Source organism: Pteropus alecto, unplaced genomic scaffold (genome assembly GCF_000325575.1).
Source record: "Pteropus alecto unplaced genomic scaffold, ASM32557v1 scaffold131, whole genome shotgun sequence".
NCBI lineage: Eukaryota > Metazoa > Chordata > Mammalia > Chiroptera > Pteropodidae > Pteropus > Pteropus alecto.
The window spans coordinates 3,293,443-3,311,434 of record NW_006434709.1 but is presented as its reverse complement, the minus strand read 5'-3'; the positions used below and the strand labels follow the sequence as shown (position 1 = coordinate 3,311,434).

The following is a 17,992-nucleotide window of genomic DNA, read 5'->3' as shown; positions in this document are numbered from 1 at the left end:
GGGCGCGGGGTGGGGGGGGGGCGGCGCGCCGCGGGAAAGACGGTGCCTTAGCGAGTTTCCTAAAATTCCATCAGGCATCTTTCCTCTTCTAAATCCAGTTTTGCCTAGATGCCTGCAAACTTACCTTCTTCTGCATCTTCTTTACAAATCAAACTTTTCCGAATTACCTCTCTAGTTAGGGAAGAGCTCGTCCCCTTTCAAGTGTCACACAGAGGGAGGGATCCGGAGGCAGCGCACATCTGGCGGCGGGCGCCTCCTGGCTTTCGGGGAGCCCCCACCTGCCCAGACCCCGCAGGTAGGAAGGAACGACCCCACGTGCCATCTGAGCCACCCTCCTTGAGGGCCCCGAACAGACCGCACCTGTCGGAGCTCGAAGAAGCCAGGGCACTGACAAATGGACAATAACAACTACGAGCACCGACTGTCACTGCAGCTGCGCGCCGCTGAGCGGAGCCTGCGCTGGCGCCAGAGCTGAGCCGCTGACCCTACTGCCCGCTGCCCGCGGGAAGACACCCTACCCGTCCAGCGCGGCGCGGTCTCCTTCCACGATTTAAAACCTTGGGCTTTGAATCCTTCTTGTCATTCCTCCGGCCCTGCCCACTCTAGCCCCGCCCCACTGACTCGGGATTCGCGCAGGCGTAGAGAGAGGGGCGCGCATTTCCTTTGGGGATTGGTAGTTTTACCGGCGCGTCTCGGCTCTGCAAGGCAGGACAGGGAAGCCGTCGCGGACTACAAGGTCCGGCGTCCTCCAAGACGGGAGGGCGGTGAGAAGGAATGGGGGAGTGAGTTAAACCGGGCCTTTTGAACAATGGTTTGAGGAGGTGTGATGGGGAAATCCCTCTGTGCGTCACTGACCCGAGGGCGGGGCGGGATTCGGGACCCGTCGCTAGGCCCCAGCTGCACTAGGACTTGACAAGCCCGAGCGGAGTCTTTGCGCCCCTTCCCCCCTGTGCTTTTCCGAGGCCTCCGTAGGCCCCGCGCGTGTCCCTGGAAGGCGGAAACGGCTGCGGGGACCGTCTCCTTTGAAGGGGCCTACTCCTCGCCGCCATGTCCGGGGGCTTTGAGCTGCAGCCTCAGGACGGCGGCCCCCGGGTGGCCCTGGCGCCCGGGGAGACGGTGATCGGCCGCGGGCCGCTGCTGGGAGTAAGTGTGGCAGGGGGCTCGGCTGGCCCCGGAGAGCCGTGCAGGATCCTCGCTGGCTCTTAAGGCCTCACTCCCCGTCCTGGGCCGATTCCCCGCCACGCCAGCACTGTCTGTCTGGTGTATAGAAGTTTGGGGGCAGCACGTTATTCACTCTACTTTAATCAACTCACAAACGTTTCCTTAGGTTGCCTTTAAAAAGCACTGATTTCTCTTACTATCTTTGTAATCTTATGCAGGGGGTTGGCAAACTATGGCCCTGGGTCCAAATCCAGCCTGTACAACCTGTACTAACAATGGTTCTGAAGTTTTAAAATGTAAAGTGTATACAAACAAACAAAAACGCTATTAGCCTTCCTGGGATAATAATTGATTCAAGGGTTGTGGATATTGCCTCTTGGCCTGACAGGTCCAATATTTACAGAAAAAGTTTGCCAACCTCTGCTTTTATCTCTTCTAGAATAATTTCTGATTAGCTTTTGGCCTCTTTTGTGTGACTGGCCTTACTTTTATTGTAACAATCTTTTTCAGTAATATCAATGGCTAACCTTTGTGTAGTGTGTGGTAAAAACCATGAGTTAGGTGCTCTTATTATCCTCATTGTTCAGATGAGAAAAATGAGCTATAGATGTGTTATTTAAAGGGTACACATAAGCTTTTGGATACACAGTGGCACTAAGCTATATAGTCTCCATTCTTTGGGATGTTTAGGAATTGGAAAATTGGCCCGTTGCATTCTGGGATTTTGTAGATCTCTAAATACGTACATTTTTATGGTTTTCTTAACATTCAACATTTCCTTTTTAGCGCTCACTTTGTGCAGCACATTTTGTAGACTCTAGCAGTGTAGGTCATACAAATATGAATGAGAGATGGGTTGCTACATGAGTAGGACTTTTCTCTTGGACTCTGTGGACAAACGGGTGTCAGTGAGTTAATATCAGAGAATAAGGAGTGTGGACTGTTATCCTGGTTAACCTCCATTGTCTGAATGGACCCTTCTCCAAGCAGGAAAAGGAGTGGTAATTCAAAGTTGTAATAAGGAAGCTTTTCCTAAAGGGGCGTGTGCGTGCGTGCGTGCGTGTGTGTGTGTGTGTGTGTGTGTGTGTATATGCATGTAGTAAAGTCAATTAAAGTCGAAGTGCACTCCCTTCCCCATATCTGTCCTTCTGTCCCACTCCTCTCCTACCCCTTCTCTCCCTCTCCCTCTCCCTCATATCTCCATTTCCATCTCCATCTCCATCTCCATCTCCGTCTCCGTCTCCGTCTCCGTCTCCGACTCCGTCTCCATCTCCATCTCTATTTATAAGTTAGAAACTTAAAAGAATGTGTGCTTCATCTAGAAGTCTTTCGACTGGTAACTGAAGAATTTTGATTTTCATAACAAATTTTATCACCAGTGGAGTACTGTGGACCTGGTTAAAAGATCGATGAATTTTAGGCCTGTGTTCTTTAAACATGCCAAGAGGTTGCAGACCCTTTGATTATTTATAGCTTGATCTTTTGTGTTACAGGTTTGTTCTTGTGAGATGGGCCTATTTGGTTTCTGTTTTTGAAAATGGTAAGGTGTAGAAAGTCAGTTATCTGGATTGAATTTTGCTTTTCTTTTTCAAATGATCATTCAGCAATGAGACTCTATTGCCAAGTTTGGCAGATATTAGAAGTGTTTATGAACGATATCCTAAATGCATGAAAGGAAAAATTTGAGGAACACACGGATTATCTTGTGGTTTTTAAGGTTTTGATGCTGACAGATGCATGTATTTCTTCTCTGAGGTCGTTAAAATGCAACATGAGAGCTGCTTTTTCAAATGACACCAAATTTAGTTAGGTGTTTTTGTTTTGTTTTGGTAATGTGAGAGAGCAGATTTGGTTCTAAGTGGGAAAACTCCGGAAGTTCATTGTAAATTCATATCCATCTGAAATGATTAATAATAAGAAGAATGATTTTTGAACTCCCTTACTTAACTAGCCATGTTCTTTGGAGACAAATTTCATAAAACTCTATGGGCATACAAACATAAAGGTTTATAATTTCAACTTGTAGCCTATAGCCATGCCACCCTGAACAAGCCTGATCCTGTCTAACCTTGGAAGCTAAGCATGGTCGGGCCTGGTTAGTACCTAGATGGGAGACCACGTAGGAAGACCAGTGCTGTAGGCGTAAAAAATAAAAATAAAGGATTGTAAGCTGACAAGGTCCTTGTAATCTGTGAGGTCAGCCAAGGATTGCCTCACCTAAAAAAATAAAAATAAATAATTTCAACTTGTAAAACAGTCTTAGTGGTCAAACAATTTGAAAACAAGAATGTCTTTATGTCTTTAGAGTGGCAAGAAAATGTAGAAAACAGAGCAGAGTGAAATTTAATTTTATTGTGCTCTTTGCTTTAGTGTGAGTCATCAGCAAACCCAAGGTCTTAGTTTACTTACTAGGTTGTAATTGTTTCATGATCTGTACAAATAAAAACGGTTTACAGCGGGATGAATCTCTAGGGATTTATCCTGGGTGAAAACGGCCAATCCCAAAGGTGGTATATTGTATGATTTCATTTATACGACATTATCGAAATGACAAAATTATTAAATTTGAGGACAGGTTAGTAGTTGCCGGGGATAAAGAAAGGGGTGGGACAACAGGAGGGAATCAGGTGGGTATAAAACAGCAGCAGGAGGGATGTTTGTGGTGACGGAAATATTTATATCAAAACCTTATCAATATCAAAATCTGATTGTGATAGTGACTATAGTTTTGCAAGATGTTACTGCTGGGGTAAACTGGGTGAATGGTATGAGGGATCTTTCTGTATTAAATATATATCAACCACATTTGAATCCACAGCTATCTTAAATAAAAAATTTAATTAAAAAAAAGGTTTTACAGTATAACATCTCAAGCAACAGAATATCTGTAGGCCAAACTATTTGCTTTATGGTTTTTCTTTAATCAAAGCTGATTAGTCATTACACTGTTAAATGAAAACTGCCATTTCTGATTTCACATCTTCCTTATTCTGTTTTGATAGCAGGGATTATAGGACAATCCCTTATGATCTGTTTCTTTCTAAGGAAATTGAACAGTACCAGGTATCTATCTAGTGAGACTTCCTAAAGGCAGATGTAATTGGCCAGATGTCATGGGCTTTTATATAGACTCTTCAGGTGGTATCAGGTCACCACTTCTAAGAATGCTGTAAGTATCTCACAAAGTTTACACAAAGTAACTGCTCCCCATTCTGGCAACTCTGTGTTATTCCTGCTTGTTGCAGAATTTCACAGGCTGTCCGGGAGTACTAGTCCTACTTGGTCCAACAATGTTTGTCCCTAGGGATGTGCCACGCACTCCTAACTGCTGGGTTTGCCTCTCCCTCACTTAATTATTGAGCCCAGTATAATGCCTGGCACATAATTGGTCTTTAACATATGATCTTTTCCTTCCTTTTCTGCATTTCAGCCTCTCACTCTTCCAGTCCTCAAAAAGAGTCTACTTGTAATTTAAGTGTAAAAAGGATATAGAGTTTGGAAGTGAATTTTAAGAGTAAAAAGCAGTACTACCTACCGTTAAAGCTTAAGGAACAACATTTATTATGGATTAAATGTTAACATTTTTTCTATTTTGTTGACTAATATTTTAATAAATTTAGAAAATAGTTGATGAATAAATACTGTAGTCAGATGGGAGGAATGAAAGAAATAACTCCTTGTTCTTGTGAAATTTATAGTTCAGTAGCTATGAGAGACATAGAAGCAAGTAGCTAAATGGGTTATAGCCTCAAGTGGGACTGGAGGCAGGCAGGCAGCTTGAGTGAGTGAAGTGGGAAGGAGTAAGAAAAACAACACAAAAGGACAATAATAAATGATAGCATTGTCATAAATGATAACTGCTTCAATATGTCAGTGATATATTGAGTTATGAAATGTTAAAAGTTAGAATTTTGGTAGGTGGAGAGTGGGTGGTAGGAAGGAAAGATCTTTTCAGACTAAATGTATGATTTAAGATCTAATATTTGAAAATATAGGTATATTGGATAATTGGATAAGTGATCACTAGATGTGGGATAATCACATTACATCAGTGGTCCCATTTAACTTTTACAGACATTGCTTTTACAGTATTCATTAGTTTTTTAAATAGGCTTTATTTTATTGAGCAGTTTTAGCTTCATAGCAGAATTGAATAGAAAGTACAGAGAGCATACTCTATATACCCCTCTACCCCTACACATGTGTACCCTCCCCCATTATCGACATCCTGTACCACAGTGGTATATTCTATGAACTTATATTGACATGTCATTATTACCCAAAGTCCATAGTTTATTCCAGGGTTTACTCTTGGTGTACATTCTATGGGTTTTGACAAGTGTATAATGACATATATCCCCCACTGTAGTGTCACACAGAATAATTTCACTGCCCTAAAAATCCTCTGTGCTCTGTCTAATCATCCTTCCTTTCCCTTCCAACCCCTGGCAACTGCTGAACTTTTTACTGTCTTTTCCAGAATAATATATAGTTGGAATCATACAGTATGCATATGTGGACTTTTCAGATTGGCTACTTTCACTTAGTAATATGTACTTGAGGTTCTATTGTCTTTTCATGGCTTTTTAATGATGTTCCATTGTCTGGATATTCCACAGTTTATTTAGCTATTGAAGGACATCTTGGTTACTTCCAAGTTTGGCAGTTATGAATAAAGCTGTTATAAACATCCATGTGCAGGTTTTTTTGTGGACATAAATTTTCAATTTGGGTAAATACAGAACTCAGTCATACCGTTGGACCGTATGACAAGAATTTGTTTAGTTTTATAAAAACTGCCAACTGCCTTCCAAAGTGGCTGTACCATTTTATATTCCCACCTCAACAAATGAGATTTCCTGTTCCAAATCTTCATCAGCATTTGATATTGTCAGTGTTTTGGGTTTGGGCCATTCTAAAAGGTGTGTAGTGAGTTACATATGTATGTGCATGTGTGTTTTTACTAAATCAGTGTCTGCAAATTATTATCTGCCATGTACTACTCAACCTGAATATGCCATCTTTTCATATGCCTCTGTACCTCAGTCCCAGCTCCTTTCTCTGGTAATTTGATTCTTTAGGTAGTATCTGAATATCTATATTTTTAAAAACTCTGAGGATGATTCCGTTGCAAAACCAGAGTTGAATACCACTTCTAGACAAACTCTCAAGAGTAGGTCTTTAAGAAATGTCTGCTGAGCCGAACGAAATAACTATTCAGGAACTTTAATTTACCAAATTCAAGTGGGGATTTAAAACCAGTTTTGTCTTCCTAAGCTCTGCTTATATTTTTACTCACCATGTTGCCTCAATCATAATATATTAATGATAAGGATGATGTTCTCACATTTGTATAACATTCACTATGCAAGCAGCACTGCGAGCCAAACAGGTTGAGTGAGTTGAAATTTCAGTGACATCAAGTCAGCACAGGTCTATCATATAGCCTAACAATTCAGCAACCTTGAATTAGGAGCTGAGAAAGTATTGAGTTTTACTTTTAAAAATCTAAATAATCCATATTTCATCAGTATGGCGGATTAAATAGGTGTTTGTGAGGTAGCCTTATAACCTTAGTACCATTTACACTGTCATTCATGTGGGAAAGTATATTCACAAATTTTGAAAACTACTTCACATCCACTCTATTAATAATCTTTTAAAGAGAGCTTATTTGTAAATTGGAGTCTGTCTAGAGAGCCTCTGGCCAAAATCAAGTCTATTTCCTCAATTTGTTTTTTCTTAATATCAGATATTGGACTATTCCATGTGTAATAATAAACATCTTGTATCAACTGACTTTTGCTCTGTTGAGGAATAAGATCCACATAATATCTAATGTTATGACAAAGTCTCAGTGTTGATGATTGAACTTTGGAGTGTATGCTGAACCCGATACTGGGAAGCACTCTAAATAAGAAAATTAAAAAAAAAAAATTTATGGTTTGTCTGCTAGTTAGCAGGTCTTAATTTTAGATTTTATTTGCTTTACACACATACACACACAAAGTTGGAGGGAAGGATTTTATGCAAATGATGCCTAAAGAAGATCCCATGCTTCTTTAGGTTGTGCATTTTCTCATAATACAGCCTCAAATCCCATACCAGATGATTTTCTTTTTGTCTCTACCGTGAAAATTTAAATTTGTTTATTTTTATTTGTTGTTGATAGAGCAAACTAGATACTCTTGTGTGAAAGCATTGTAAATTACAAAGTATTGTATAAGAAAATTTGTATTATCTTAGCCCTTGGTGTGTTACGTAGTTTATATTGAAAAACAAACAAATCTTAATTCTTCTCTGCATTAGGGAACATTAAATTCATGAGATATATTATACCTATCTATGATATTCAGAATTTTTTCTAGGAAAAGATCTTAAAAATTAAATGGTATTGGTTTTCAGTAAATATATATAGGCAAAAATGAAAAGTACCATTCTATTCTATTTCAGGATCTAGTAGCTCTTCTCCTTTTACTTTATTCAAATTTTTTATTTTTAGAATTTTGGAAATAAACAGGTTAGAGACCTTGATCCAAAACCTCTAAGCATTTCTGCTGGTAGCATAAGAAAATCTTCATTTTGTTTGACTTCAGTAAATGCCAAAAACAACCCCCCATAATTGCCAAACAAATCACAAACAGTTCTTTTATATTTTCATGTCTTTATCTTTGGACACAAACATCATGTCTTAAAAAATGGAGAAAGGATTTGTACCTATATCACAATGCGTGAAACATTCAATTCAAAACCAGAAAATCAAAGATAAGGGATCTACATTTTATCAATACAAAAGTGATATAAAAATAGAGTCCTGTTCCTATTCAGAAAACAATATGAAGAATTCAAATGAAAAGGTATTTTTCTATAGTATCTGAAAAAAAAAAGAAACCCTGCTATTTTAGCTGTTGCTAACAAAGGATAAGAGTGATTTTTGCGTCATCCTTCAACCTATGAATTCTTCAGGATTTCTTTTCTGAACTTCTTCCATAAGATACTCAGTTCTTTTAAAACTAAAGAAAGTTTTTGTTCTTCAGTGCTCAATTTAGTTAGCTTTTCTGTTTATTATTCCTCTGTAACTGACTGAACATAAATTAATTTATTAGGCGTCCAGTATCAATATAACAGTTGTTAGAGTAATGAGTATTAATAATCATAATTGCTTTTGGCTGTAAATAACAAAAAAGTGCAAACAGGATTTTAACCAAATAGATATTTTCTTCTGTAGTAGAGGGCCAGTCAGTCAGGACCAGTGCAGCTACTTAAGGAGTGACCTTTTCTGTGCTCCTCCTTGGTCAGCCTTTGCATGTGGCTTTCATGTCTGTAGTCATAGATGCCTGCTGTACCTTGAGGTGTCACATTTAAGCAGGAAGAAAGAAAGGTAGAGGTCAAAAGGCACCTGCCGATTGAGCCTATTTCTTTTTATCAGAAAGATAGTAATCTTTCTAGAAGCTCTACTCTGTTTTGAATGTAGATTTTGTTGTTTTGTTAGTCAGATATGGTGAGGCTGACAGGTTGGTAGATGACTGCCATTGAAAAAATAATTTATTGCAGTTTCCAAGAGAAAGAAGGGCACACCACGCAGGGCCACACTCGAGAACTCTGAGGTCGGTAGAAAGCAGAAGGTGGAAGAGAGAGGGAGCCAGGGAAACTGGTGGAGAAACCTTTATTGTGGTTTGCTCTTACCCTCTGGCAAGGCAGGGTAAGCAGGTTTAGTTTGGTCTAATTTGAATAATTTTGTTGGGCTTTGCTCTGTAGGGGCTGCCCCTAGTTGGCTGATGCCTCACCCTTGGGTGATTAAGGCAATGTCAAAGCCAGGTAAAGTCTGGAGATTGGAAGTAAGGTCTGCGACTGGTTAGTTTGCATGTGAAAGGTGCACTTACTGGTGAGTGATTTACTGTCTCCAGCAACCTAATATCCCTGGGAGGGGTAGTCATTTCCTAGTGTGCAATGCCCCAGATACCAAAGCAGCAGATACAGAAACTAGAAAATATGGTTACAGTCTTTCTTATGTATTTTGCCAGATCTATGTTGCTTGGCCATCCATAGCAAAGGAATTCTAGGCATTTCGATATTTTTTAACTAAGCACATTGTTACCCTAACAAATTGGAGTACTATTGATACTGAAGAAGAAATAAGTAGATATTAAGAAACTAGTAGTATTTAGTATAGTATCACATGTGAATAATTAGGATCTAAAAAGTATATGTGTAGTTTAATCATGAGTTGCAAATTCAAATACCCGTAGAGGCCAGGTGTTCAATAAAGGGTGAAATGGCTCAGTGGAATTAGTAGGGAATGCTGGAGACTGTCGCGAGGTGGAGGGTCCATATAACCTTCAAAGTAAAATTAAAACACTGTGAGTGATTTGTGGCCTATTGGCTATCAGTTTGTGGTACCTAGTCTAAATTAAGGAAAAAAATTTTTAAAAAATTACATATAACTAAATAGAGGTTTAATTTACTGAAGAGACTATAAATAGAATTATACTTCATTTATCATGTTACTTAGTAATCATGTATACTACGTTTTCTAGATAATTTGATGATAACTCTTTTAAGTACCAATATTTTTGAAATTTTAACTTTTTTCTCCTGAACATTTCATTTTGAAAGATTTCAGACCTGTAGAAAAGTTGAAAGAATAGTACAATAAACATATATATATATCCTTAACTTAGATTAACTGATAGTTAACATTTTACCATATTTTCTCTCTCTCTCTCTCTCTCTCTCTCTCTCTCTCTCTCTCTCTCTGTCTGTCTCTCTGTCTCTCTGTCTCTCTCTCTCTCTCACACACACACACCCATTTGAAAGTATACAACATGCATTATGGCACTTTATTCCTAAATATGTCAACACATATCACCTAAGAACAAGGACGTTTCTGCATAAATAGTAAATAAGTACAGACATGTACACAAAAATACTCATTATCACTCTTAAGAAATTTGTAACTGCAATAAATTTTAATATTATTCAGTTTTACCCAACTTTTCCAACAGTGTTCTTTTTAGCATTTAAAAAAAAATTAGGATCCAATCAAATATTGTCTTTAATCTAGACCTATTCTATCTTTCGTGGCACTGATGCTTTCAGGAGTCCAGGCCCGTTTCATAGAATGTCCACAAGTTTGATTTGCCTGATTGTTTCTGTATAATTAGGTTCAGGTTAAACATTTTGGACAAGAGTATTCTATAGGTGTTGTGAACTCAGAGCAGCATATCAGGAGGCCCAGTTACCAGTTTGTCCTTTTGCTGGTGATTTTATTAGTGTGATTATTTGGGGAAGATGGTGTTGGCCAGACTTCTCCCAGTGAAGACGTATTTCCTTTTGTGAGTGATCTGTGGAGTGGTTTGAAACTTCACGAATATTGTTTCCCATCAAGCTTTCACCTGAAAGTTAACATCCATTGAGCGTTTACTGAGTCAGTTATTACCTTGGTAGTCACAAAATAGTGATTTTCTGGTTCCATCATTTCCTCTACGTTAGCTGGCATTGTTTTATAAAGAAAGTCTAGTCTCATCCTCCCAGCCTTAGCCCCAGCCTCTTTCTTGAGTTCAGTGTGAACTCACGGGTTATGTTTGTATTCGGTGTGCTGTATTCCATTATTATCATGATTCACGTTGATGCCCAAATTGTTCCCAGTTTTGCTGGACCTCTCAACTGCTGGATGTGAGATGTGTTTTCAGCATTTCCCACTCAAGGTATGACTTTTTTTCTGGCGGTGGCAGTATCTGTGTCCCACCACCTCTAGGTTCTCCCTCCTTCTCTCTTCTTTTCCTCCCAGTTGCCACTTGACTTTCTGCTCCAGCATAGGTCCTGAAGCTTCATCTGCATTTGATATTTCTTTCTCCTTTTACATATAAGGTTATGGTAATCTCCATTTCTCAGTGCTTTAGATGTAGGATATAGGTGGTGTTATTTGCTTAATTTATTGATCTCTGATTTTTTGGATAATGTTTGGTGTGATTAGAATTTTGGCGGCTACAGTTATTCTGTATGAAACAAATTCCTCGATTTTAACTGTTTTTATGGCTAAGATACAAAATGTCTGATTTTCAAATGAAGTTTTCATTTAAACCTGGTGACTCGTGGTAATCAATAAGCAAACTTGGGTAAGCCTTTGGTACCTTTCGAAGGATGTTATGTCATTTGTCCCTACTCTCAGTAGCCTCTAGCTGACATGCTCTTTTCGGATCCTTGAGTTTCTCTGCTTTTCTATTCCCTCTTTTCTATAGACTTTCTCTGTCCTCCAGCAGACCAACATCAGTCATTTCCACATACCCGCCATTGACAATGCATTGCTTACTAAACCCTGTCCACTTTATTCTCTACTGTGAATAGAGAATTGGGAATTTAGGTAACACATCTTGTTAGACTCGAGTATGATGTTAGAGTAAATAGGACCAAGCGAAAGCCTGAAGGCCTCTTGGAGCTTTATTTAGAGCTTGAATTTTCTCAGAATGTCTGCTTGCTTATTAAATGGCCATTCTGCTTTATTTCCAATTCTTTAGTATGTTCTAGTTTGGACAATTAAGCTACTGGTAAATAGTGTAAAAGATAATGTTTTATGTATTGATAATGAGGGAAGCAGTGCAGTATTAAGAGCAAAGGTGTCTCTGGAATCAGATCCTGTAGAATCAAATCTGGTTCTGCTGCTTATTGGCTCTGTAACTTCAAGTAGTTGCTTAACCTCTTTGCACTGTCATTTCTTACCTATAAAAGTGAAGATAATAGTATCTTCTTAATAGATTTCGTGAAAGTTAAAAAAGAATACATAAGTGTAGAACAGTACCTTGGTCTTGATAAAGAATTGCTCTTACAGTTACTGTATTAATAAGGATGTATGGATTCTTACTCTGCACAAGGAGCAATGATCAGCTGTTAGATAGACTAGGTCATGAGATCTTTAGGATAATCTATTTGTGACCTACCCTCCACTTACCACCCACTCTCCTCAACCCATCTTGAAATTAAAATATTTGTTAAACCTTTAAGCTTTCCATTGAGAGCATAAACTATTTTATTTTATTTTTTTAGCTTACTCATTATTTAGAGGTATGGAAAAGGGATAGTTATAGCTAAGTGCCTGAGTGATATTAATTTCAAAGATTCTTAAAAACGCTTTTTTGGTACTCTAGAGATACGCAGCTTGCGATGCAATTACACTGTCATGGAATCGTGTGACCACTAGAGGTCACATTGTACTTTATATTATTTAAAAATCTTTTTCTTGCTAGTGCCTGTGGAGCTTACTTCAAAGAAAAAGTGAACTAGGAAAAGTCCATTATTGCTTCCTGCAAAAATATAGCTTGGAAAAAAAAAAACCACACTGGACTATTACAGGAACCATCATAATATGTCATGGATTTAGATTTGGCAGTTTATTACTCTGTTGGTTAGAAAATCAGTTTGTATTATTGAAGTTAACAATGAGATCTTAATACCCAAGTTAGAAATAGAAACTTCTTACTCTTGCCACAGAATAATTTGAATTTCTTGAAACTACGTCTGAATGATTACATGTAGGTGTAGAGTCATATGAATATTTTTCTCACATTTGTTTTTATTAATAAGAGTATAGATTTGGAGTACTACCTACTCAAAGAGTGGCCTGCACAGGTTACTTAAATTCTCTGGACTTTCAATTTCTAAATATGTAAAATGTGAATAATAGCAGTAACAGTATTATGGTAAATCTCAACATTTAAGTGAAAGTTCTGTGCAAATGATTATATCTACACAAATGGTAAAGTGGGTTATCAGATAATTGCTATTGATTTGGGCCCACTAAGGCACATTATGGGAAAGATTTTCGGAACCGCTAAATGTCTCTCCTCTTTTCTGATAGAATAGGTGGTGAGTTTATATTTACTTTTCTGAAGTTGCCATTGTGACTAATTAATAGTGGATATATTTTAAATGGCTACCTTTAAAATATTTTATTTTATAAAATGTCCCAAATGATAACTTGTAGCTGTGTGGAAAGTTCATGTATGTGGGATTCATTCCACTGTGATGCTTGATGTTACTGTTTTTATTTAGTCACAGCCTTAAGTGTGGAACTGCTTTCTGATTAAAAAAAAAAATGAGTACTGATTTTTGGCAGCTTCACATTTTTGCATGGTTTTGCAGAACTAATGGGTTTGAATTTAGGCATTGCTGTAGTCTGCTTCTACTTATAATTTTGACAATATCAGAGTTGAGGTGATAGATACTAACATAACCATGAGATGGACCAAATAATTATGGTGTTACATTGATGCTCAAAATGTTTGCGTTATGTATCAGCTGCAAATTACGAAAGTAATCTTAACTCTTGTCTTTATAGCCATGCAGCGAGGGCTTGATTGGCATTTTTAGCATTTAAAGTGCAAACAATGTTTTAACTTATATGCAGAAATAATTGTGAGCATAAGTAGAACACTGTTGCTCAAACACAGGAAGCAAATATATATATATATGATATATATATATAATAGATGGTCATCTCTTCTTCACTGTAAATATTTGATTTTCACTACTGTCCCTCCCACCTTCCTGTTGTCTTAACTAGTGCTGATGGCTCCAGAGCTCAAATGTGTGTCTTCCTGACCTGGGTCTGCCCCACTCTAAAGCTTTACATTAACCACACTATTGCTTTTTAAACTCTTTTGTCTTTATAACCTAAATGTTTTCTAGTAAGAACATATTATATAGATTTTTTTCTCATTTTATGAATTTTATTGTTAAGAATCGCCACTAAATACATCTCGAGTGGAAACCATCATGTTAGATTCCAAGCTTGAGTCTCTGCTCTGCCATTTATTTTTCTATGACTTTGGTGACATTGGTTAATGAAATCCAGCGAATTTCAGATGTACAATTCAACTGAAGGCATATATATATTGTATTGTGTGTTCACCACCCATAGTTAAATTTCTTTCTGCCACCACATATTTGACCCCTTTTACCCCATCGACCTCCCCGCTACCCCCACCTTCTGGTAACCACTTGTCTATAGTCCATGTCCATTAGTCTGTTTGTTTGGAGGACAGTCATTTTAATATACAGTTGGTGAATGCATAATATATTTCATATCTAGCCTATGAATTTTGGAAACGTTATGGTTTTGGGGGAGGGCGATTGTTATTGTTATTTTTTTTAGTGGAATGGCTGTGTTTGAAATTTTAATTTTTTTCCACTATAGATAACAGACAAGAGAGTATCCAGAAAACATGCCATTCTTGAGGTGGTGGGTGGTCAACTTCGAATCAAACCGGTAAATATGTTAATGATTTATTTTAACTTTTTGTCTCTCACCTTTTTCCAGCTCCTGATTAGAGGGGCTTATTTTCTGAGGTTATAGAAATGTGAATTAATGTGAAAACGTATCCTTCTTATTGCTAGAGGATGATTGGGAGATAAAGATCAAACTATTTAAACTACCTGTCTTTCCATAAGGCAGTGTTATATTTATATAGTTAGAATTTCAGTGAAAGATGACTGCCAGTTCATGTATACAATATGATTTTGTTCATGATTGGATATTACAAATAAGATCCTATAAAAAGCCTATAACTTTGTAATGGCTATTTTTCTGGGGTAGTGACTAAAGTCATTTAAGTGTTATAGAGTTGTATTTTAATAGATTTCTATACTTCTGTGTGTAGAGTTGAATATTTCTAAAATATAGACCTTGTTCAACTTGAGGATTTTAAAAATAATTTTAATTTGAAAGTTCCTGTTAAGGGCCAGAATGTCATTTGCTCTCTTTGTAGTTTAAGCACTTATGTATTGTAGGGACATCAGTGTCTGAGAATATGCTATGTGATTATACCTTTTCATTTGCAGAATCTAGTGTGTAAGAGAATGAAATATGTATATGAGGGTCCATTTATTTTGGACTCGATACTGTGGTGGTAAAATTATTATGGAATGAAATGCATTAATTTTCAACATTTTAAAACCTGTAGGTATTTTCATCTTGTATGTACAACTTCTTGTTGTATTATTAGTTCTTTCTTTTATGTAGATAGTACTTGTATTATCCTGTGTAGAACAGTTTCCAAATTTGAGATGTATGCCTTTTAATTCTAGTATTGGGAAAATTTTTTACTAAAGCTGAATTCATACCATCTCAGCCTTCAGTAAATACTTTTTAAAAAGGTTTGTATCTCATACTGCATTGTCTTAGTGTCTTGAAAAGTACTAATATCTGTAGTCAGCACTCCTGTGGGAGTCTCTTTACCATCAGTTATTCATCTCTGAATCCTCTTCAACAATCTTATTTTTCATAATGAGACTAGACCGTAGTAAGCTCATCGATCATAGGAACACTGATGCATCTTCAGATCTCTAGTATCTAGTTTAATATCTGGCACATAGTAGGTACTTAATTAATATTTGTTGAATGCATGAGTAAATGCTGCAGTGAGAACTGTTTGTGACATTTCTAGGAGTGGGGATATCATAGATTATTACAAAATTATTATATTTTCCAATACGTAATTGCTAACACCTTTTCAATGAATAACTATGGCCTAAAATAAAGAAGTTTGATTTCATTGTTACTGAAGCACATGAAGGTAAAGAATATAGGGATCCCTAAATTTTTATCCTGCCTTTTCTGATTGAGCATATCATTAGTTTATATTTACTTTTTTTCAAAATAGCAGTTATGGCAAATAATACACCTAGCTCCTTAAGTGGAAGACTCATGACTTAATACTTCCTTTCTACATTATTTAGATTTACTGCTATGTAATTCATGTTAATGAAGTGAAGAGCTTACAGTGAGTACTTAATTTTTTGACAAGTATAACATTTAAGTAGTCCTTGTTTTCTAGTTATTTTTTAGACCAAAGCAGAGCATGTCAGCTCCTGCAATAGGTTTATAGACTTTTCTAGATTTGTATTGTTAGTATTCAGATCCTGTGTGTTTGCAGTTATCACAGAAAATAGTTATAAACTCTGGGTGGGAGCAAATGATATAGTCGCTTTGGGAAATAACTTGACATTATTTCCTAAAGATGAAGGCATGCATTCCCTACGAGACAGACTAAACGCACACCCCCAAGAAATATGTACAAGAATATGAAATGCAAAATTGTTTATATAATAGCAAAAAACTAAAAGCAAAATAAATTTTCATCAACAGTGGAATTGATAAATATATTGTGACGTGTTTATTTAATGAAATATACTACAATAGTGAAGATAAATTATAGTGAAAGCATGAAAAAACATGGCTTAAAATCAGAAACATAATACTGAATGATGCAAGAAAGCAGTGGAAGAATACATACAATCTGGATAGTATATTCAGGGTTATAAACATGAGTGGTGAAACCATAAAGAAAAGGAAGTGATAAACACAAAAATCAGGGTAATGATTACCTCTGAGGGGACTGAGAAGAGAATGGGATAGAGGAAGACTCACAGGTGACATCAAAGGTAATGGTAATATTCTTTTCCTTAAATTGGGTGGAGGGTTCATATATAATATCTGACATGTATTATGTCTTACAAAAATTATTATAGAACATTTATGACATGAAAAAGTGTACTGCAGTTACTTCTGTACACAGTGTACAGCAGTTACTTCTGTAATGCCCAATTACCAAATGTTGGAAGAAATGGAAAGTATATTTTCTTTTAAGGAAACATACAACCCTCGTACTAGAATTTGTATGCTGTTTTAGAAAATATTTAATTAGGTTTTGAATTTTATTTCAATAATTATTACATTTACATTATACTAGTTGAAGGAAAGCTGCTTGTTGGGGTTGGTATATATACAGGTCTTTTGCTCCTTTTAATGCTTGATTTCTTGTTTATATTACTATAGTTTCAATAAAATACCTGTTCCCTTGAAATAGATTTATTTGTTTATCACCTGCACCTACAAAATACAATTTAGAGAAATTTAGAGAAATTCTAAAACTGACTTTAATTGTTAATAGAAGTTTTAAGATCTTGAAAATAATGAGGATGAGATGGACAATTTATTTGATGTGCTAAAATTACAACTGTAATAAAGTGTCGAGACATATTTTAGCTTAAAAATCTAAAATTATATAAACGAATAGAGTAAATGTTTTATTATGATGATCCCTTCTGTATGCTATACACGCCAAATTATGTTTAAGTCCTAAAATATTTTTTCTGCTTTCCTTCAATTTAGAAAGCTAATCAAATAAAAAAGTAGCTTTGACTATGATAGATGAATGCAATTAGGGCAGTTACTAATTCGTACTTTAAAAATGGATGAATTTGTCTTTTTTCCCTCTAATATTTCCCTTTAAAAAGTCTTTAGCTTTTAGTAGTTATTGGAAATGTTGCATGAGGAGATAATGTTAGCTTTTTTGTATCATTTAAATTTAATCTGCAGTCTGGTATCAGCAGGGAGAAAATGCATTTCAAAGGCAAATGAAAATATTCTCTGCAAATGACTATATCACCAGTGGTTAGTTATGTCCTAAGAGTAAATTCATAGCTATCAGTGCTTTTATTTAATTTTAATAAAATCGTACTCTTTTTGGTTCTTGGTGATGGAGCAGTTACATAAGTACTTATAAATCGTAGAAGATTTTTTTTATTCATTTGGTATTGATCCTCAAAATATATGTCTTTAGATGATTGTATTTTTTCTATTGCACAATAAAATTCCTGAATTGTGATGGTTTTTCTTCCCATGAAATTGAGTGTACTTGTATAATAGTTATAAAATACAATAGCTTTTCTACAACTTCTCTAAAAAAAGAGAGAGAGAATGCTTTCTAAATTTAAAAATAAAGCAACTGAAAATCAGAGCAATCTCTTTCTTTGGGTACACATCATCTTTCTT

The 17,992-nt window shown here is 36.6% G+C and overlaps 2 protein-coding genes and 1 pseudogene across 4 annotated transcripts in view; 2 read left to right on the top strand and 1 right to left on the bottom strand.

Moving 5' to 3' along the window:
* Window positions 1-608, bottom strand: part of FBXO48 (F-box protein 48) — a 3,560-nt gene extending 2,952 nt beyond the window's left edge. The window contains exon 1 of one of the 3 annotated variants that reach the window (XM_015587506.2): window positions 519-608. The gene's annotated coding sequence lies outside the window, so the exon portion shown is untranslated. The other 2 variants (XM_015587505.2, XM_015587504.2) reach the window with 2 other exon arrangements.
* Window positions 609-853: 245 nt separating this feature from the next.
* Window positions 854-17,992, top strand: part of APLF (aprataxin and PNKP like factor) — a 68,393-nt gene continuing 51,254 nt past the window's right edge. The window contains exons 1-2 of the mRNA XM_006909531.3: window positions 854-1,143; window positions 14,354-14,425. Of these exons, the coding sequence (XP_006909593.2) occupies window positions 1,048-1,143; window positions 14,354-14,425 (168 nt within the window). The 5' untranslated portion in view covers window positions 854-1,047. The remainder of the gene's footprint in view (window positions 1,144-14,353; window positions 14,426-17,992) is intronic.
* LOC112478084 lies at window positions 3,187-3,304 on the top strand (annotated as a pseudogene).